Here is a 23,458-nt window from a genome sequence, read left to right as displayed (position 1 = left end):
GTTCTCCGGAACAATGGAGCAAGCAACAGATTTGTTGGAAATCATACATACTGATGTATGTGGTCCGATGAATATTGAAGCTTGCAGCGGGTATCATTATTTTCTGACCTTCACAGATGATTTGAGCAGATATGGGTATATCTACTTGATGAAACATAAGTCTGAAACATTTGAAAAGTTCAAAGAATTTTAGAGTGAAGTGGAAAATCATCGTGACAAGAAAATAAAGTTTCTACGATCTGATCGCGGAGACAAATATTTGAGTTACGAGTTTGGTCTTCAACTAAAACAATGTGGAACAGTTTCACAAATTCATGCCACCTGGAACACCACAGCATAATGGTGTGTCCGAACGTCATAACCGTACTTTATTGGATATAGTCCAATCTATGATGTTTCTTACCAATTTACCACTATCGTTTTGGGGTTATGCATTAAAGACAGCTGCTTTCACGTTAAAAAGGGCACCATCTAAGTCCGTTGAGACGACACAATCTGAACTGTGGTTTGGCAAGAAACCAAAGTTGTCATTTCTTAAAGTTTGGGGTTGTGATGCTTATATGAAAAAGTTTCATCCTGATAAGCTCAAACCCAAATCGGAGAAATACGTCTTCATAGGATATCCAAAAAGAGACTATTGGGTACATCTTCTATCACAGATCCGAAGGCAAGATCTTTATTGTCGAGAGTGGATCCTTTCTAGAGAAGGAGTTTCTCTCGAAAGAAGTGAGTGGGAGGAAAGTAGAACTTGATGAGGTAACTGTACCTGCTCCCTTATTGGAAAGTAGTTCATCACAGAAATCTGTTCCTCTGACTACTACACCAATTAGTGAGGAAGCTAATGATGATGATCATGTAACTTCAGATCAAGTTACTACCGAACCTCGTAGGTAAACCAGAGTGAGATCCGCACCAGAGTGGTACGGTAATCCTGTTCTGGAGGTCATGTTACTTGACCATGACGAACCTACGAACTATGAGGAAGCGATGATGAGCCCAGATTCCACGAAATGGCTTGAAGCCATGAAATCTGAGATGGGATCCATGTATGAGAACAAAGTGTGGACTTTGGTTGACTTGCCCGATGATCGGCAAGCAATTAAGAATAAATGGATCTTCAAGAGGAAGACGGACGATGATAGTAGTGTTACTATCTACAAAGATAGAATTGTCGCAAAAGGTTTTCGACAAGTTCAAGGGTTGACTACGATGAGAGTTTCTCACTCGTATCTATGCTTAAGTCTGTCCGAATCATGTTAGCAATTGCCGCATTTTATGAAATCTGGCAAATGGATAAACGAAACTGCATTCCTTAATGAATTTATTAAAGAAGAGTTGTATATGATGCAACTAGAAGTTTTTGTCAATCCTAAAGGTGCTAACAAAACATGCAAGCTCCAGCGATCCATCTATGGACTGGTGCAAGCATCTCAGAGTTGGAATATATGCTTTGATGAGTTGATCAAAGCATATAGTTTTATACAGACTTGCGATGAAGCCTGTATTTACAAGAAAGTGAGTGGGAGCACTACAACATTTCTGATAAGTATATGTGAATGACATATTGTTGGTCGAAAATAATGTAGAATTATTCTGCAAAGCATAAAGGAGTATTTGAAAGGATTTTTTCAAAGAAATACCTCCGTGAAGCTGCTTACATATTAAGCATCAAGATCTATAGAGATAGATCAAGACGCTTGATAAGTTTTTCAATGAGTACATACCTTGACAATATTTTGAAGTAAGTTCAAAATGGAACAGTCAAAGAAAGAGTTCTTGGCTATGTTACACGGTGTGAAATTGAGTAAGACTCAAATCCCGACCACGGCAGAAGATAGAAAGAGAATGAAAGTCATTCCCTATGCCTCAGCCATAGGTTCTATAAAGTATGCCATGCTGTGTACCAGATCTATTGTATACCCTACACTATGTTAAGCAAGGGAGTGCAATAGTGATCTAAGAGTAGATCACTGGACAGCGGTCAAAATTATCCTTAGTGGAATAAGGATATGTTTCTCAATTATGGAGGTGACAAAAAGGTTCGTCGTAAAGGGTTACGTCGATGCAAACTTTGACACTGATCCAGATGGTTTTAAATCTCAAATCTGGATGCATATTGAAAGTGGGAGCAATTAGCTAGAGTAGCTCCGTGCAGAGCATTGTTGACATAGATATTTGCAAAATACTTACGGATCTGAATTTAATAGACCCGTTGACTAAAATTATCTCACAAGCAAAACATGATCACACCTTAGTACTCTTTGGGTGTTAATCACATAGCCATGTGAACTAGATTACTGACTCTAGTAAACCCTTTGGGTGTTGGTCACATGATGATGTCAACTATGGGTGTTAATCACATGATGAAGTGAACTATTAATGTTAAATCACATGGCGATGTGATCTAGATTATTGACTCTAGTGCAAGTGGGAGACTGAAGGAAATATGCCCTAGAGGCAATAATAAAGTTATTATTTATTTCCTTATTTCATGATAAATGTTTATTATTCATGCTAGAATTGTATTAACCGGAAACATAATACATGTGTGAATACATAGACAAACAGAGTGTCACTAGTTCCTCTACTTGACTAGCTCGTTAATCAAAGATGGTTATGTTTCCTAACCATAGACAAAGAGTTGTTATTTGATTAACGGGATCACATCATTAGTAGAATGATGTGATTGACTTGACCCATTCCGTTAGCTTAGCACTCAATCGTTTAGTATGTTGCTATTGCTTTCTTCATAACTTATACATGTTCCTATGACTATGAGATTATGCAACTCCCGTTTACCGGAGGAACACTTTGTGTGCTACCAAACGTCACAACGTAACTGGGTGATTATAAAGGTGCTCTACAGGTGTCTCCGAAGGTACATGTTGGGTTGGCGTATTTCGAGATTAGGATTTGTCACTCCGATTGTCGGAGAGGTATCTCTGGGCCCTCTCGGTAATGCACATCACATAAGCCTTGCAAGCATTGCAACTAATGAGTTAGTTGCAAGATGATGTATTACGGAACAAGTAAAGAGACTTGCCGGTAACGAGATTGAACTAGGTATTGAGATACCGACGATCGAATCTCGGGCAAGTAACATACCGATGACAAAGGGAACAACGTATGTTGTTATGCGGTCTGACCGATAAAGATCTTCGTAGAATATGTAGGAGCCAATATGGGCATCCAGGTCCCGCTATTGGTTATTGACCGGAGACGTGTCTCGGTCATGTCTACATTGTTCTCGAACCGTAGGGTCCGCACGCTTAAGGTTTCGATGACAGTTATATTATGAGTTTATGAGTTTTGATGTACCGAAGGAGTTCAGAGTACCGGATGAGATCGGTGACATGACGAGGAGTCTCGAAATGGTCGAGACGTAAATATCGATATATTGGACGACTATATTCGGACATCGGAAAGGTTCCGAGTGATTCGGGTATTTTACGGAGTACCGGGGAGTTACGGGAATACGGGGGAGAAGTATTGGGCCTTATTGGGCCATACGGTAAAGAGAGAGGGGCTGCCTAGGGCAGGCCGCGCGCCCCCCAAGGTCTAGTCCGAATTGGACTAGGGGGAGGGGCTGCGCCCCCTCCTTCCTTCCCGTCTCCCTTCCCCTTCCTTGTCTCCTACTCCTACTACATGGAAGGACTCCTAGTTGGACTAGGAAAGGGGGAATCCTACTCCCGGTGGAAGTAGGACTCCCGTAGGGCGCGCCATAGAGAGGGCCGGCCCTCCCCTCCTCCACTCCTTTATATATGGGGGCAGGGGGCACCCCATAGACACACAAGTTTATCTTCCTGATCGTTCCTTAGCCGTGTGCGGTGCCCCCCTCCACCATATTCCACCTCGGTCATATCGTAGCGGTGCTTAGGCGAAGCCCTGCGATGGTAGAACATCAAGATCGTCACCACGCCGTTGTGCTGACAGAACTCCTCCCCGAAGCTTTGCTGGATCGGAGCCTGGGGAGCGTCATCGAGCTGAACGTGTGCCAAGAACTCGGAGGTGCCGGAGTAACGGTGCTTGGATCGGTTGGACCGGAAAGACGTATGACTACTTCCTCTACGTTGCGTCAACACTTCCGCTTCGGTCTACGAGGGTACGTAGACAACACTCTCCCCTCTCGTTGCTATGCATCACCATGATCTTGCGTGTGCGTAGGAAAATTTTGAAATTACTACGTTCCCCAACACTTTGGTGGCGTATCCCAGGGTTTTCATGTGGCTACGCACCGAACCAACTTGCATTGGGCCAGGTAGCCACCATGAATCTTTTCCTATAGTCTCCCCTGGGATGCGAGCCTCTGCAAACATGAAGCATGACAGGAAACATGAAGGGCGCGGGGTCTCGGCGCTCAGAAGTGCCCAAGTAATCGTCTCCACTACCTCCGGAAGCATACGCCTGATACGTGTCGTGCATTGTGGGTGTAGGAGCTGCTCTGCCTGCAACTTGACACATTGTGCCACCCTTCGACAAGTCCTAGGGTAGCCAAAACTTCAATCAACGGCATGATGTGGTAGAGGAAAGCCTGTTTTTTTGTTGGACTGAGTCCGTTAAAATTGGGGAGACCAAGAAAATGTCCACAACATGCAACGAAGAGTGCATCATGGATCTGATAGCCCACTGAAAAAGGTTCTCCCCTAGGAAAAAAATCGAAAGGCAAGGAAAGAGGCAACATTTTAAGAAAAATATTTTTTTAGGAACCTTCCGTTGATTGGGGGCATAGGCCGGGCCCCTGGGAATCAACCAGGCTGGTATGCACCCCTGTCGTAGACTTGCTCGACGACATATGGTCCTTCCCACTTTGGCTCGAACTTCCTCTTCGTCTTGTGCATGATGACGATGGGTTGATGGAGCACGAGGACCAACTCGCCCTTTCGGAATACGCGCTGCTTGACGAGCTTGTCGTAGGCTCTCACCATGTTCTGGCGGTAGAGCTCCAGGTTTTGCAGGGCATGAAGTCGCTCCTATTCAAGGGCGTCAAGCTCCTGAAAACGAAGTTGTACCTGTTCATCTTGGGTGAGTCCTTCCTGGAGAGCCACCCGCAAAGAAGGTAGCTGGACTTCCAATGGCAGTACGGCTTCACTCCCATAAACGAGAGAGAATGGAGTAGCCTGTGTTGGGGTACGGATTGTAACGCGGTATGCCCATAAGGACTCGAAGAGACGATCATGCCAGTCTCTCTTGTGTCTTGTCACCATCTTCTTGAGTATCTTGCCGAGCGTCTTGTTGAAGGCTTCGATCACCCCATTGGTTGAGGGTAGTAACCGATGGAGTAGTTCCACTTGATCTTGTACTTCTCCATGAACCTATACATCTTGTTGGACTTGAATGCTTTGGCATTGTCAGAGGTGATGCGGCGTGGAATTCCAAAGCGATATATGATATTTCGCTCTAGGAACTTGATGACGTTGTCACTCTTCACCTCCCGTAGTGGAACGGCTTCCTCCCATTTGGAGAATTAGTCCTTCGTGGCGAGGATGAAACGATGCCCCCCCCCGGATGACGGAGGGTCAATGAGGCCGATGACGTCGATTCCCCAGGTGTCAAATGGCCAAGAGGGAACTGTAGGGTGAAGCGGGAGCGGCGGCTGGTGCTTGAAGTCACCATGTACTTGACAGTTGTGGCATGACCTCGCCACCCGAAGGCAGTCCGCCATGACGCCGGGCCAGTAGTATCCTGCAAGACGTATGCTATGATACATCTTAGGTCCTCCTTGATGCCCGCCGTAGACTCCATGGTGCATCTCTTGGAGGATCTTCTCGGCTTCACCTCGATTGACGCACCAAAGTAAGACCTCATGTCCATGAGACCGCCTGTATAGGACACCTGCTTCATAAAGATAAAAGGGGAGTCGTCGTTGTAGTTGGCGTCTCGCTACGGGGTCGTCGGGGAGACTGCCATGCTTGAAGTAGTCGAGGAAGGGTTGCAGCCACTCGTCTTCCTCCATGGTGTTTGTCATGATGGAGTTGACTTCGTACTCCGCCGGGATAAGCTCCAGAACAGCTGGGAGGAGCCACCTTTCTTCAACATTTACCTGCATGGTTTTATTATCTGGGAGCACCAATGCTGCCGCTAGTTTTGCCAAAGCATCAGCAGGCGCATTTCTGCTTCGCGGGACATGGAGCACTCCAACATGTTGAAATTTTTCCATGAGGTTCCGGGCCGCAGTGTAGTACGGCACCAGTTCAGGCTTGCGAACTTCGTAGATGTCATTGACCTGACGAACAATGAGCTGTGAGTCACCAAAGTCCCGTAAGGAACGGACTTCCATGGAGAGCGCCAGGAGAAGGCCGAAGATAAGCGCCTCATACTGTGCTTGATTATTTGAGCATTCTTCTTTGAGGAGGGAAAATGAGTGATACATCACCCCTCCTTGCGGCGTCTTGAACACCAAACCTGCGCCTGCCCTTCGTCTTGGGGCTCCATCAGCATCGGCCTCCATGCGAGAGGCACCGTCAAAGTAGAGCTCCCACGGTGCGTCGAGGTCGAGGGTGATGACCTCCTTGTTAGGAAGATCGGTGATGAGAGGGGAATCGTCTGGCACCGGGTGTGCCGCGAGGAACTCCGCCAAGGCTTGCCCTTTGATCGCCTTCTGAGGGACAAAAGCGATATCGAACTCCATCATGAGAAGCGCCCATTTTCCTAGTCGCCCCATGAGCGCGGGCTGACTTAGCACGTACCTTACGGGGTCCGCTCTTGCGACGAACTGGATTTGGTGCTTCAACGTGTAGTGCCTCAACTTCTTTAACGCGAAGATTAGGGCTAGGCATAATTTATTTATTGGAGAGTAATTTCGCTCGGCTCCCACCATGGTGCGGCTCAAGTAGTAGCAGGCCACTTCCTTCCCTTCCTCATTGTTTTGAGTGAACAAAGCACCTACGGAAGTAGGCTGCGCTGCAATGTATAGAATGAGTGGGCGCCCCTTGACAGGAGCTGCCAAGACAGGTGGATTAAGGAGGTACCTTTTGATATCATCAGTGCCGCGTTGGCATCCCTCATCCCACACGAACTGAGCTCCTTTCTTCATGAGGCTCGAGAAGGGTTGGATGCGTCCGGAGAGGTTGGAGATGAAGCGTCAGATGTACGCTAGCTTCCCCTGCAATGACCTCAACTCCTTGAGATCTTGGGGTGGTGGCATGTCGATGATGGCCTTGATCTTCTTAGGCTCGATCTCTATGCCTCGATGACGAATGACAAAGCCGAGGAAGAGGCCAGACTGAACGCCGAAGGCACACTTCAACGGGTTCATCTTGAGTTGATGTTGTCGTAGCTGCTCAAAGACCACTCGAAGATCTTCTAGATTATGCTCGCGTTCTTTGGTCTTGACCACCATGTCATCGACGTAGCACTCCATCGAATGGTGGATTAAATCACCAAGAATACACGTCATGGCACGTTGGTACGTTGCGCCGGCGTTCTTCAATCCAAAAGGCATGACGATGTAGTAGAAGTTGCCCTTCGGGGTCCTGAAAGCGGTGTCGATGGCGTCATCTGGATCCATCTTGATCTGGTTGTAGCCTGATGAACCATCCATGAAGGATAGTGCGCCGTGTCCCGTGGTGGAGTCGACGACTATCTCCGGGATCGGCAAGGGAAAGTCATCTTTGGGGCAGGCTCGATTCAAGTCATGGAAGTCCTGGCAGATTCGTATCTGCCCATTCTTCTTCTCCACCGGGATGATGTTGGCGAGCCTCCGTGGATACTTGACCTCCTTGATGAAACCTGCAGCAATTAGTTTGTCTACCTCAGCGATGACATCATCTTCGAGTTCCGGACGCAAGCGTCGCGGTTGCTGCTTGACAGGACGGAATTGTGGGTCGATGGCCAGCTTGTGGGTGGCGACACGAGCGTCCAACCCCAGCATCTCCTTGTAGTTCCAGGCGAAGCAATCTCGGTACTCCATCAAGAAGCTTCGGTACTGTTCTCGCTCCTCTTCTGTCAGTGTGGCGCTAACAAAAGTGGGGCGTGGATCATCTTCAGTCCCGAGGTTGAACTGCACAAGCTCGTCGATGGTCGGCTGCCCTCTATCTTCGAGTTCTTGGGGTGCTGGTGTGGAGATGAACTCCTCATCATCACTTGGTTGGACATTGATGGGGTGTTGTTGATGAGGAACGATGGGCGAAGTGTCAGAGTCATCGCTCGATGAGACCGACGTGGCATGGCAGTTGACTCGTGCTCCGTCGTCGGGCTCCTCCCCTTCATCTCTAGAGACATCGTAGGTGTAGCATTTCGTCGTAGGGCGGGTCAGATCGCCAAGGACACATGTCATGGCATGCTGATATGTTGTACCGGCATTCTTCAACCCAAAAGGCATGCTGGTGTTGTAGAGGTCCCCTTCTAGCATTGGCCGCCCTTCGTCTTCTAGTTCTCGTGGTGTTGGCACGGGGCCAAGCTTCCCTTCATCGCTAGGGGTGTCGAGATCGATGTAGCCGAGCCCAAACTTTGGTTGGGCCTTGCCTTTTTGCTTGACGAGGTCCTCTGCTTGTCTCTACCATTCCTCACATATAGCCGGTGGTGTAGGCATCCTATTGTTTCGACGAAGAGTGATCCCGGCCTTCTCCAGCAAGCGAACCGTCTTCAGCTCAGCCTTCATCGTGTGTAGCACCTCCTCTGGTTCACTTCAAGGTTTGGGAAACTCACATATAGGATCACATTGTTTTACCTGGGAACCTTGTAGAAAATGGTATGGACTCCACATCCGGGTGAGTTGGGAATCGCCCAAACCTCCAACGGAGAAGCCACTGAGATGTAGAGTGAAGGGGGCTGCATGCCTTGAGATCCCCTTGCGACTTCCTGAGCTTCCAAGTGTTAAACATCTAGGGTCTTGGTGCGCCGAGGTCGATGAAGAAGGGGTAGCCTCCTGACGAGGCGTCGTTGCCGACCTCAGGGTGGCTGACATTGATGTTGGGAATCTTGCCTTCAATAGTAATGGGGCTGTTGGAACAGGCTCAAAGGATCCTGTCCCACGCGAGGTCGAAGTAGAGCTCCCGATCTCTGCAGGGGAAGAGCGATTGGAGTCATGGCGCCTTGTTGAGGATGATCGCCTACGTCCTTGGCTCCTGTGACTTCAAGGGAAGGAGTCCTTTGCTCCGGAAGGTGAGCACGACATGAGGAGGCGCTTTATCTCGGCCGCTGGTGCCACACCTGGCTTGATCAAGACATCAGCCGAAGGTGTCGTCCTCCCTAACTGCTGGTCGCTGCCTTCTACAGGGAAGTAATACTTTGCATCTGCATGGTGAGATTCCTGCACAGTGTAAGGAGAGATGTTGCCGATGATGCGCTGCTGCGTGCCTTGGGTGTCGAGGAACTTTAGGCACTGGTGAAGAGTGGATGGCACGACGCGGTACTTGTGAATGCACGGCCTCCCCAAAAGGGCCGAGTAGGAGGTGTTTGCTTCGATGATGAAGAACCGCACCTTGAAGCTGAACGTTGACATCTGGATCTTCACCGTGATGGCGCCCAAAGTTGGCTTTCCCTGGTTGTCAAAGCCGCAGATCATTACATCCGTGGACTCCAAGTCGTCCACGGTGAAACCAGCTCGCGTCAAGCTCCGAAGGGGCAGGATATTCACGGCGGACCCTGGGTCGATGAGGATCCTGCGAAGGTGTGCAGTGCCAATGTTACCTTCCACGTAGAGCGGTCGGTTGTGGTCACTATCATCTATGAGCTTGTCTTCCTCGTCGAATGTTATTTCATTCACGAATAGGGGGTTGGAGAAGAGGCGATGCTTCGCCATGGACACCTCGTAGAGCTCCGGAGCTTGAAGCACCTTGATGAGGGCTTCGCGAAGGTCGGGCACCATCATCAGGGCATCGTGCACACTCAAAAGTGCAGGGATTCGCTTGAGGTGGGTGATGATGATGTAGTCGACATCATGTTGCTTCGTCTTCCCTTGGCATTGTTCTTCATGCACTTCCTCTTGCAAGGGCGCTTCTTTTGAGGCAGCCGGCTTGGGCACCCTTGTTGGCTTGATCTTCAATGGCTCAGGTAGAACCTTGCCTCCATGCAAGTTCATGTTCACCTCTTCTGCTTGCACGTCCTTCTTCGTGTCTTCAGCATGGAACACCTCTTGCTCTTTGGGTGTGAACACATCTTCCGAATCAGAGCTTGGTGTGTCGCTATAGCTGAGGATGGCGTTGCAGCTTTCGATGTTTGATGATTGGGATGGTCTAGCTCCTTCTTGGTCTCCTTGCCTCCCCTTTGCCGGTACCTGCACTCGAGCGCGTGGCATGAACTGCTCCAAGGTGGGTAAAACACGCCCTGGCCGTGGGAACGACTCGTTTCCCTCCAACTTAGGGAAGAATCTTGGTGGAGGGCGGCGTTGACTCGGATCAACTCGTCTTAGGATGCTTGGGGCGGCTTGAGCCATGGGAGCTGCGCGTGGAGGTCGAGGTGGAAGGCTCCTCGGGTACGGCTTTCGGCGAACCATTCTCCAAGGCTCCTCCTTGTGGATGACTGGGGTTGCCCCCTGGTGGAGTGAAAGTGCTTGCGTCATGGAGAGAATGAGGCTAGATAGCTGGTCTTCCACCTGTGCGAGTGGCACCCACTTTTCTTCATGCTCCATCTCTTGACCTAGTGCAGGGGATGAGGCCACAGTCACCACATTCACCATGTGGTAGTCCGGGTTGATGGCTTCTGGGTCCAAGTTGATCCTCTTCTCATTAACAGCTCTTTGGAGCCATTCTTTGAAGGCGACACAATCCTCGATGATGTGACCCACATACGTGTGATATGGGCAAAACAATGGATTATCAGTCATCCTTACCTGATCGGGCCTCCGAGGTTCTGGAAGGTTCAATGCTCGATGCTCCATTAGCTGACTGAACATGTCCTTGACAAGTTCACGACGGAAGATGTACTGCTTCTTGAGGAGCTCCTGGATCGACGGGCGTTGTCTTCCTGCTGCCAGTTCGCCTCTTTCACCCAAGACGGGCACCTGGCCTTGGGGTGCAGACGAGAAGATCTTAGTGGTGTTTGCTTCCGCCGGCGCCTTCAGCTTGCCCCCATTGTTAGCTTGCTTGGATGTCGCGGCGAAGCGCTTGGCAGGGTCGAATGCACTGGCATTCTTGTAGAGCTCCATTATCTGCGATGATTTCTTGAACTCAAGCTTCGTGGCTGGTACCGCCGTGCTTAGGGCACTGAAGGTTCTAGGCTCGCTCCGAGAGACCTCAAGTGACCAATGTTGTTGCATCCCATGGACGCACATCTCGATGGCATCCTCAAGGTGCATCTCTCTAGCGAGGCGCACATAGTTGTTGCGGAATCTGATGATGTAGTCGTCGATGGACTCATCTCGTCGTTGTCGAACTTGCGCCAGCTCGACGATGGAGAAGTCCTTCTTCATGGCGACGAAGTGCTTCTTGAAGACTTCCTTCATGCCCGCCCAACTTCCAATAGATCTGACCGGTAAACGACTGTACGAATGGAATGCAGGTCCTGTTAATGACCCTGAAAATTGACGCAAGAGGAGTGACGAGCTGTTTGCGGTGTCACCGCATGCCGCCTCAAAGTACGCCAAGTGCTCCCTTGCATCACCGGTTCCATCGAACTGGCGGAACTTTGGTGGGTGCCACCCTAAGGGGTATGCCACCATGTCATGCCACGCCTCATAAGGCTTCTGTAGCTCGCTCTCGGAGGTGCGAGGTGCTTGATCTATCATCATTTGGTTGAACTTTTTGGCCACCATATCTTCAACAATGTCGTGGCAGTCCTTCAACATGCTTGCATTTGGCGCCACGTTGGCAGAACCAATGGTCGAGCGTGCGTGCTAGGGTCTTGGCATTGACGCACATCATTAAGAGGCGGCACTGCATGAGTGTCACTAAGTAGCTCTTCTTCTTGTGGATCCACCACCCGTCGCGGCGCGCCTCGTGATGGAGCACCTTGGTTGTTCATCATGAGCTCGATGAACTGGTCAAGCTTTGACGACAACTGGTTGATTGCCTGACGTTGGTCCCTGACCTGTTCTTCTAAGGGAGCTTGACGCGCCGCTACTGCATTTGCGGCACCTGGCTCCTGGACGACGGCACCGGGATCTTCAGGGGCACCGCCACTGTTCACCATGCGAACTGGCGCGGTGTGGAGATCTCCAATGCCATCTTCGGAGTCTGAGAAGTCAGACAGGATAAACTCTTGGTAAGGAGGGGAGTTCGGGTGCCTCTCCAACGAAGGCAAAGAAGATGAGTCAGAGAAGCTCTCTTCGTCGTCAGGGTCATCTTGGTTCTCTCCACCTCCAGTGGGCCCATCCATTACACTCTGACGTGCAATGGACCTCAGTCGCGTGTTTGCTCCAGGCCGACTTGCAACCTGGTGAAGTTCATTAGGGTCTTCAGGAAGACGAGCCTTGATGTCGGTGTAGCGGTGTGGTGATATGTCTCGATGTCCTGAAGTGCTTCCATCCGCTAGCGATCCTTTGCCTCCAGTTACAGGAAAACATGGGGCCTTGGATCTTGCACCTTCTTGTGATGACGAAGAGCTTGTCTTAGGGCCCCCCCCTCTGCTCCTTTGGACCATGCACACACATGGCCAAGGCGGGGTAAGGAAGTCTTCCGGAAGTCCACCTTAGGGTTTGGCACTATCTCTTCATCTGAAGGATAGCCAAACTCCTGGGTGATGCGAGGAGGTCGCCATCCATTACTTGACTCTTGACTGGGTTGCACTCCTAGTGTACCACACAAAGCAAGGTTCTTCTCAACTGGTTCCTTCGCTTTGTCACTACAAGAAATATGTCAACTAGTGACCTTCTGTCAGTGACCCTGGAAGAAACGGTCATAGATCTATGACCATTTCAGACCAATTGGTCAAAAGCTGTTCGGGGGGCTCCAAACCCAAAGCCATTGCGACCATTTTGGTCAGCAAGGTCGTAATTTCCTTACATGAAATGGTCATAAAGCAAACAACGCTAGTCCGCAGCCTTATTTCTAGTTGTTAACGACCAATATAGATGGTCATAGCCTTGTAAATTGTGGTGGGTTGCTATGACTAGGCGCCACCTCATCAGTTTTGCCTATGTGTCATGTCCATGTGGCTGTTTTTGCCCTAGGTTGTGAAGCAACCTTTATTTCTGTCATTCCCAAAATTCCCAAAAAATCTCATAAATTCTTTGGGTCATATCTTCGTCAAATATGTAAAAACCTTCCTTGCCTAGTTCAAAAATAATTCAAAAATATTCATTTTCCTATTCTGTTCAGAACAACAGTTTGTGAAGGAAGTACCACTTTGGCATGTCCAAACAGTATCCATTTTCTACAGTGCTTTCCTATGCCCAAATAACCATCCTCCACCAAATGCCAGCTCAATCCATTCATTATTTTGAGCCGAGCTTCAACATTCGTATTTATGTCCGGTGTGGTAGTTTGCAAAGAAAGTACCACCTACGCTCCTCCTTTTGAGCTGAAAATTTGTGAAGACATCTTCTTAGTAACTGATCATCCTCAGCCAAAACTCATGCCCATTAGCCATGTACATTTCCCGTACCGCTAATCAAACACTTGGTTGCTAATTCATGTTTGAGCATCGATCGGCCTCCTCGTGAGAATCTTATATTGTAATTTTCTTCCTAGCACCTACTTGAGGAGTGCCCAACCCACTAGACATGCCTAGGCTGCTCAGAACACATGGCAATCCCACGGTCACGCGGTGACCACGCGGCGGCATGCGAGTTTACGCGCTCTAGAGTTGGGGGCCTCGGCCACCACCCAATCCTCGACGTATCGCCACCAAACCATGTATTTATGATTAAATTGGTACTTATGTAACTATAAATGATTTTTGGAAAAAATAAATAGTAAACTATGAGGCACCTGCAGTTCAAATTTGACCCGCTTCCTACTGAATCGGCGGGAATTTGTCTTTTTCACCAGAGGTGGATCAAAACTTTTGACACCCAACTATTTTGTCAATTGTGCATTAAATATGGCCTAGTATTTTAGAAAATTGATTTGGTCCAATTTTGCAACAAATATATGGTAGGTCCTTCACAAAAAACTCATTTCGGGCACTCGAAAAATGGAAAATGTATTTTCCGTGCAAAGAAAATGAAAACTCACTTAGGCAACATTGTTTGGAATTCCAAGATGCACCCTTGTGCACAATATGAGATCATTTGAACAAACTATGCCAAGAATGTGGCCATAAGATTGATTATTTGGCTTGAATGCCATGAATCTTCACGCATGATAGCTCATTTCTGAGAACACTTTTTAAAAATAATTGCCTTATTACAAGTTTATTATTTTTCCTAGAAACATGGTCACATATAATGACACAATGCGAAGGTTTTCCAATTTTTTGAATTTTTTATGCCCGTTTCAGAATGCGGTCAAAACGGCGGGCTTGACCGTTCCTAGCTAGTGGTTGAATCTTGGAATTTTTTTGGTGTTTCTCTGATTAAATAGATACTTATGTACCTATAAATGATTTTTGGAAAAAATAAAGAGCAAACCACGAGGCAGCTACAGTTCAAATTTGACCCGCTTCCTACTGAATCGGTGGGAATTTGTCTTTTTCACTAGAGGTGGATAAAAACTTTTAACACACAAGCATTTGGTCAATTGTGCATTAAATATGGCCTAGTATTTTAGAAAAATGATTTGGTCCAATTTTGCAACAATTATTTGGGAGATCCTTCACAAAAAATCTCCGTTTGGGCACTCGAAAAATGGAAAATGGTTCTCTCGTCCAAAGAAAAATAAAACTTCCTTAGGCAACATTGTTTGCCATTCCAATATGCACCCTTTTGCAGAATATGAGATCATTTGAAGAGTGCAGTGCTGAAATTTGAAATTGTTCAAGGTACGTTTGGCCATTGTATATATTAATTAAGTTTTCTAGGCATTTAATGTAGTGCATAATTGAAATTTGAGCTACAAGCGCATGCTCCAGTGAAGCAAAATGGGTGGGAAATCTTACATGTGTCATTGGGTGCATGTTTAGGTCTGATTTAATGAAAGGAAATGAATTACAAACTTCTGTCGTCCTGAAACATTGAGAATCTCGGTTTTTAAATCCCAGTAAATCAAAAACTCACCCAAAAAAGAGGAAACTTGGCATGGTTTCATGACATGGCACATATATGCCGTGGTAAAAAAATCATCCAGTTTGAGACAAGTCACACACATTAATTGCCAACGAAGTCCTTTTTGACACAAATAGCTGACACGTTAATATCGCAAACGGTTGTATTATATGAACCGTGTCAAAATTTAACCACACTCGATGGCATGCATGCAACTGTTTGATTAGATGGGAAGAGCGCGAGAAGTCTGCCGTGGAGGCTCGACGAGACGTGTGCGAGCAGTTCGCCACGCAGGCTCGACGGGACGCGTGCATCCTGTCCACCTCGTAGGCTCGACGGGACACGTGCGAGCAGCAAGGCCGCCCATGCTCACCGGGAAGCGAGCTCTTTGACCTCCATGTACCTGCCCCCACCCGCCTCGCTCACAACTTCTCCATTAATGGGTCAATTAAAGCACCTGGACGGACGGTGTTTTCTTGTGATCCCATGGCAGCATTTGCTTTGTTATTGTTTTCAACTCATATTCCGGCCTAATTTAAATTGCAACATAGGGCAACGAATAATACGACCACAAAGAAAATGGCAACGGATAATTCGATGACAAATTTACAATGGCGCAGATAATAATTGTATTACATATTCCAAATAATTTAAAATGCCACATGCGGCAAAGCCTGGAAGACAAGGGGGCAAGAGAAGAAGGAAATCACAGACAACGATCTGGGTCAGTACTGTCGCTACTCGTCGATGGATTGCTGGGCGACGACATCCTCCAGCTCCTTCTTCAATTCCTCACGAGTTTTCTTGAAAGCAGCCACTGATTCCTCCACCTCTTGCTCGCGCTTGATCCGGAGCTTCCTCAAGTCACCCATCAGTTCCTTGACGACCGTTGTTAGCGTCATCCCCGAGGCACTGCTCTGCTCATGCAGCATCTTCCGACCGGCGGCCTCCTCCTCCTTCTCGGCGAGCGCCTTGAGGAGCTTCGCATTGTCACCCATGAGTTGCTCGACGAGGCCGGTCGCCTTGTCAACTGAGACATCGCTGATCTTGAGCAGCTTCATCAAGCCACCGACCAACTCCTGCTGCTTAATGACGCCAGCGAGAATGTCATCGTCGCCAGCCAAGGACTTCAGGAAAGCTAGCTCGTCGCGATGGCCGACGCTACGAGTACGCTTGTGAGAGCCCTCGCATTCCCGTGAGAGCTCGTTCGAGGGCTCCGCGATGCGCCGGGACATGTCTGCTGTGGCTGCGGCTTCGCGGCGGGACCTCTCTAGTACTTCCGCGGCCTTGGTCTTTGTTGCCTGGTTATATGTCCACCCAAAACTCCTCCTACCGGTTATGGCGGAACGACTTGACAAGAAAGACCAGTTTTGTGGGTGATGAGGAGAGGAACTGTGAAGTAATTTTCGAGTGGTTAGTTTCTATAGCCCGGTGCTAAGTGTGAACACATATTAGTTTGATAGATGTGAACAGATTTGCAATTACTTATTGCGTTGTAATCTGTAATGTGACGAGAAACAAGGTCAAAATTTATTGATGGCAGAAGATTGACTACGTGGTTGCTCGCCATTGAGGCAGCCACGCCGCGCTCGGCTTGCATCCGTCCACACGGTTTGCTCGCCATTGAGGCGGCCGCGCCGCACTCCGCTCTGGCGGCCCTGTGCGCGCTCTGCTCGCCGTTGAGGCAAATTTACAATTGCAACGGTTAATAATTCTTAACAATTGTTTTACATATTCAAGATAAATTAAAATGCCACATGCAGCAAGGTCCAGAACACTCACGACCTACATATGCATTCAATTATAATAAAATATAGGCTAAACGGCTGAGCTGACGGCCTTCCGACAACGGTCTTCTCGGACTCCATGATCAGCATAGCACCCTTGCAGCCGTTCACTCCAAGTGTCCCGACCTGCCTCCGCCTATGGAGCTGCTGGCACTGGGAGGCTCTTGGGGCTGATGGGCCTCTTCCAGAAGAGCTTGACAGCGTGCAATTGCACGCATGATATCTCCGCGGAACCACTCCATTTCCATGTCTCTGTCCTGGTAGCAAATTCTGTCCATCACCTGCATCCTCAAGATATCACATTGGCGATGTTCTACTTCGTCAGGGACGTCAAATCTGCCAAGGATGCGCTCGAGCCTAGCCAGCACATCATCGGGATCAAGGTTGACATGGTCGTCGCGGGCAATGGTGAAGCCGCAAGCTGCCTGTGTCTTGACTGAATCGCAGAGGTCCTCTGCCCATTCCTTGCAGGGCATTAGGCTCTCGATTAGCACTGGTGAAGGTGGCTCTTTTGCAGCTCTGGATCTTTTGCACGGTGGATGGCAAACAGCTCATCACACCTCCTCTACAATATGTTGATTGTGCGCCCAAGGATTTTCACGCTGATATCGCTGTCGATGGGCCATGATGCCTGCACTGGCCGATGAAGCTCTTGCTCCTCGACCTGCTCCGGCTCGTTCTCCTCGCCGAAGATGTAACGCAGGTAGGCATCGACGTCAAAGCTTTGGTCGTTGCCTGGCATGCTTGAAATAATTAATGGTAGATGGGTGACGACTAGATCTGCGCAGAGTGTCGCGACTGTGCGTTGCCGCCTATGTTATATGCTACAAGCCATTAGCTGGTGGCGGGTAACCGATGAGGGAAGAGGCGCGGATTTTACAATTCACCCATGTGGAGCTCACACACAACCCGAATATTGTATCCGGTGTCACGTGTTATTTATCACACAAGTGTTAATATAAGGAAACATATGTGTAACTTTCCAATCATCGCACCCGAGTACTCGCAGACGCATCGTGTGCGATACTCCTAGCCACCACAAGCAACTAGTTTGCATTTTTCAAAGTTTTCTGTATACACAGAATCGCACACGAACCAACTGTATTAACCACTTGTGTTGTAATTTCTCATCGCAAACAGTTCATCCGAGTCAGTTGTTTGCCACGTATCACACACATCTTGTTAAGTTGAACCATTTCTGTTGTGTCCCTAATCGAAAACAGGTCGTTCGAGTGAACCGTATGCCGTATATCACACACACCTTGATTTGAATAACCGTTTCTGTTGCACTACCTAATAGCAAACAGTTCATAGGAGCGAACTCTATGTCGTATATCGCACACACATTGATATGGCTGCCCATTCGTGTTGTTCTGCCTCACTGCAAACAGTTCAAATGGATTAACCGTGTGCCCTCCATCGCACACGCAACTAAAATCTGAACCTTGTTTGACGGCTCCGCCATCGCAAATGTTTTGCACCTTTTTTGACGGGCTTTTTACATCCCCGTTTGCGATTAATGCATCACACACAATTTCGTCAAAGGGTCTCTGATCGTAGTCTCGCGTTAGCAGCATCCTGTAGTAGTGAATTGTGGATTTATGATCAGATTATCCATGAATATTATTTGAGTATTTTCTGAATTCTTATATGCATGATCAAATATATTTGTATTTCTCTTCGAATTATCGGTTTGGTTTGGCCAATTAGATTGGTTCTTCTTGCAATGAGAGAGGTGCTTAGTTTTGGGTTCAATCTTGCGGTGTCCTTACCCAGTGACATGGTAGGGGTAGTGAGGCACATATTGTATTGTTGCCATCAAGGGTAAAAAGATGGGGTTTTTCATCATATTGCTTGAGTTTATCCCTCTACATCATGTCATCTTTTTAAGGCATTACTCCGTTCTTATGAACTTAATACTCTAGATGCATGCTGGATAGGATCGATGTGTGGAGTAATAGTAGTAGATGTAGGCAGGAGTCGGTCTACTTCACACGAACGTGATGCCTATATTCATGATCATTGCCATGGATATCGTCATAACTTTGCGCTTTTCTATCAATTGCTCGACAGTAATTTGTTCACCCACTGTATTATTTTCTTTCAAGAGAGAAGCCTCTAGTGAATCCTATGGCCCCCGGGTCTACTTTCCATCATATATTTGCAGATGTATAAACCAAAAAACCCAAAAAATACTTTTCTGCAATTTATTTGTTTTTGCTTTGTTTTACGTTTTAGTAATCTTTTGTAGCTATCTCTACCAGATCTCATCCTTGCAAGTCACCGTGAAGGGATTGACAACCCCTTTATCACGTTCGGTGCAAGTATTTGATTATTTGCGCAGGTGGATAGATTGGAGACTTGCGTGTACCTCCTACTGGATTGATACCTTGGTTCTCAAACTGAGGGAACTACTTAACTCTACTTTGCTGCATCACCCTTTCCTCTACAAGGGAAAAATCAACGCAAGCTCAAGAAGTAGCAGGAAGAATTTCTGGTGCCGTTGCCGGTGAGGTTCTACATCAAGCCTACCAAGTACCTATAATAAACTCTCATCTCTTGCATTACATTATTTTCTGTTTACCTCTCGCTTTCCTATCCCTCACTTCTAAAACGTTTTCAGGAAAATACAAAAAGATTTCTCTTTTTATTCGCCCTTCTTCCGTTCGTCTTTTCGTTTGCGTTTTGTTTGCTCGAGTGCTAGATCGCTTGTCTTGCTACCATGGCTAGTCCTCCTATCATTATTAGTACGACCAAAAGTGAGGTTCTCAATTTGAAACAAAGGGAGGGAGAAAATTTAAAAGATGCTTGGTATAGAATTTGCAATGCTCAAAATAGATCTACTCGTAAGCAATCTACTACCGTTCTCCTTCGCAATTTTTATGTGGGTGTTACTACTTGGTATAGATATGTACGTCTCCAAAGTTAATGTATCTATAAATTTTGATTGTTCCATGCTATTATATTATCATTCTTGGATGTTTTACAATCATTTTATAGCCACTTTATATCATTTTTTGGGACTAACCTATTGACATAGTGCCCAGTGCCAGTTGCTGTTTTTGCTTGGTTTTTACTTCGCAGAAAATCAATAACAAGAGGAGTCCAAACACAAAAAAAATGGAGATTTTTTCTAGACAAGAAGACACCTGTTGGGCCAAAGAAGTACCAGAGGGGCTCCGAGGGGAGCACAACCCACCAGGGCGCGCTTGGGGGCCCAGGCGCGCCCAGGTGGGTTGTGCCCACCTTGGTGGCCTCCCGCACCGCCTCTTTGCTCTAAAAATACCCCAATATTCCAGAAAACCTAGGGAGTTGACGAAAATCAATTCCAGTCGCCGCAAGTTCCAGAAACCACAAATCCAATATAGACACCATCACGGAGGGGTTCATCATCCTCATTGGTGCCTCTCCGATAATGCGTGAGTAGTTCATTATAGACCCACGGGTCCGTAGTTAGTAGCTAGATGGCTTGCTCTCTCTCTCTTTTGGTTCTCAATATAATGGTCTCTTGGATATCTATTTGATGTAACTCTTTTTGCGATGTGTTTGTTGGGATCCGATGAACTTTGAGTTTATGATCAGATCTATGTTTTTATCCATGAAAGTTATTTGAGTCTTATATGCATGATTACTTATAGCCTCGTATTTCATTATAGACCCACGGGTCCGTAGTTAGTCTCTTATATGCATGATTACTTATAGCCTCGTATTTCTTTTTTGAATCTTTGGTTTATTTAGGTCAAATAGATCGATTTTTCTTGCCATGGGAAGAGGTGCTTGCTACCTCTTGAGCATGCGTTGGTTTTCCCTTGAAGAGGAAAGGGTGATGCAACAAAGCAGCGTAAGTATTTCCCTCAGTTTTTGAGAACCAATGTATCAATCCAATAGGAGGCCACGCACGAGTCCCACGCACCTACACAAACAAATAAGAACCTCGCAACCAACGCGATAAAGGTGTTGTCAATCCCTTCACGGTCTCTTACGAGAGTGAGATCTCATAGAGATGATAAGATAATATTTTTGGTATTTTTATGATAAAGAGTAAAAGTAAAGAAAGCAAAGTAAACAACGAAAGTAATAGCTTGTTGATGGAAGATTAATATGATGGAGAATAGACCCGGGGGCCATAGGTTTCACTAGTGGCTTCTCTCAAGATAGCATAAATATTACGGTGGGTAAATGAATTACTGTCGAGCAATTGATAGAATTGAGCATAGTTTTGAGAATATCTAGGTATGATCATGTATATAGGCATCACGTCCATAACAAGTAGACCAAAACATTTCTGCATCTACTACTATTACTCCACACATCGACCGCTATCCAGCATGCATCTAGAGTATTAAGTTCAAAAGAACAGAGTAATGCTTTAAGCAAGATGACATGATGTAGAGGGATAAACTCATGCAATATGATATAAACCCCATCTTTTTATCCTCGATGGCAACAATACAATACATGTCGTTTCCCCTACTGTCACTGGGATCGAGCACCGCAAGATTGAACCCAAAGCTAAGCACTTCTCCCATTGCAAGAAAGATTAATCTAGTAGGCCAAACCAAACTGATAATTCGAAGAGACTTGCAAAGATAACCAATCATACATAAAAGAATTTAGAGAAGATTCAAATATTGTTCATAGATAATCTGGATCATAAACCCACAATTCATCGGATCTCGACAAACACACCGCAAAAGAAGATTACATCGAATAGATCTCCAAGGAAATTGAGGAGAACTTTTTATTGAGATCCAAAGAGAGAGAAGAAGCCATCTAGCTAATAACTATGCACCCGAAGGTCTGAGGTAAACTACTCACACATCATCGGAGAGGCTATGGTGTTCATGTAGAAGCCCTCGGTGATCAATGCCCCCTCCGGCAGGACGCCGGAAAAGGCCCCAAGATGGGATCTCACGGGTACAGAAGGTGGCGCCGGTGGAATTAGGTTTTCGTGGTCACTTCTGATGGTTTGGGGTATGTAGGTATATATAGGTGGCAGAAGTAGGTTGGTGGAGCCACGAGGGGCCCACGAGGGTGGAGGGCGCGCCTGGGGGGGGGGGTAGGCGCGCCCCCTGCCTCATGGCCACCTCCTTGGTTGCTTTACGTCCACTCCAAGTTCCCTGGATCACTATTGTTCGAAAAATCACACTCCCGAAGGTTTCATTCTGTTTGGACTCCGTTTGATATTCCTTTTCTGTGAAACACTGAAATAGGCAAAAACGGCAATTTGGAATGGGCCTTCGGTTAATAGGTTAGTCCCAAAAAAATATAAAAGTGTATAATAAAGCCCATTAAACATACAAAATAGAATATAATATAGCATGGAAGAATCAAAAATTATAGATATGTTGGAGACGTATCAAGCATCCCCAAGCTTAATTCCTGCTCGTCCTCGAGTAGGTAAATGATAAAAACAGAATTTTTGATGTGGAATGCTACTTAGCACAATTTTCAATGTAATTCTCTTATTTGTGGTATGAATATTCAGATCCGAAAGATTCAAGATAAAAGTTTAATATTGAAAGAAAAGTAATAATACTTCAAGCATACTAACTAAGCAAATATGTCTTCTCAAAATAACATGGCCAAAGAAAGTTCATCCCTACAAAATCATATAGTTTGGTCATGCTCCATTTTTGTCACACGAGAATGTTCTCATCATGCACAACCCCGATGACAAGCCAAGCAATTGTTTCATACTTTACTAATCTCAAACTTTTTTCAACTTTCACGCAATATATGAGCGTGAGCCATGGATATAGCACTATGGGTGGAATAGAATATGATGATGGGGGTTATGTGGAGAAGACAAAAAGGAGAAAGTATCACATTGACGCGGCTAATCAATGGGCTAGGGAGATGCCCATCAATTGATGTCAATGCAAGGAGTAGAGATTGCCATGCAACGGATGAACTAGAGCTATAAATGTATGAAAGCTCAACAAAGGAAACTAACTGGGTGTGCATCCAACTTGCTTGCTCACGAAGACCTAGGGCACTTGAGGAGGCCCATTGTTGGAATATACAAGCCAAGTTCTATAATGAAAAATTCCCACTAGTATATGAAAATGACAAAACAAGAGACTCTCTATCATAAAGACCATGGTGCTACTTTGAAGAACAAGTGTGGAAAAAAAGGATAGTAACATTGTCCCTTTTTTATTTTTTTATTTTTTGGGCCTTTTTTGCCTTTCTTTTTTTTCTCCCTTTTTTATTGGGACAATGCTCTATGAATGATGATCATCAGACTTCTATTTATTTACAACTCAATGATTACAACTCGATACTAGAACAAAGTATGACTCTATATGAATGCCTCCGGCGGTGTACCGGGATGTGCAATGACTCATGAGTGATATGTATGAAAGAATTATGAACGGTGGCTTTGCCACAAATACGATGTCAACTACATGATCATGCAAGGCAATATGACAATGATGATGCGTGTCATGATAAACGGAACGGTGGAAAGTTGCATGGCAATATATCTCGGGATGGCTATGGAAATGCCATAATAGGTAGGTATGGTGGTTGTTTTGAGGAAGATATAAGGAGGTTTATGTGTGATAGAGCGTATCGTATCACGGGGTTTGGATGCACCGGTGAAGTTTGCACCAACACTCAAGGTGAGAAAGGGCAATGCACGATA

The 23,458-nt window shown here is 46.5% G+C and overlaps 1 protein-coding gene across 1 annotated transcript; it reads right to left on the bottom strand.

Annotated features, from left to right (window-relative positions):
• Positions 1 to 5,464: 5,464 nt before the first annotated feature.
• LOC147962837 (uncharacterized) lies at positions 5,465 to 7,033 on the bottom strand. The gene has a single exon (XM_087534325.1). The coding sequence runs from the start codon at positions 7,031 to 7,033 to the stop codon at positions 5,465 to 5,467; it is 1,569 nt and encodes a 522-aa protein (XP_087390451.1).
• Between the last annotated feature and the right edge of the window lie 16,425 nt (positions 7,034 to 23,458).

The sequence above is a fragment of the Triticum urartu genome, chromosome 7A (genome assembly GCF_056163025.1).
Source record: "Triticum urartu cultivar PI428250 chromosome 7A, HENAU_Tu73, whole genome shotgun sequence".
NCBI classification, from domain to species: domain Eukaryota; kingdom Viridiplantae; phylum Streptophyta; class Magnoliopsida; order Poales; family Poaceae; genus Triticum; species Triticum urartu.
Note: the sequence above shows the minus strand (reverse complement) of the source record. Positions and strands in the feature narration are given on the sequence as shown.

Coding starts and splice junctions, on each gene's coding strand:
- LOC147962837 (XM_087534325.1), bottom strand. CDS start 7,033: ATGAAGAAAGGAGCTCAGTTCGTGTGGGATGAGGGATGCCAACGCGGC.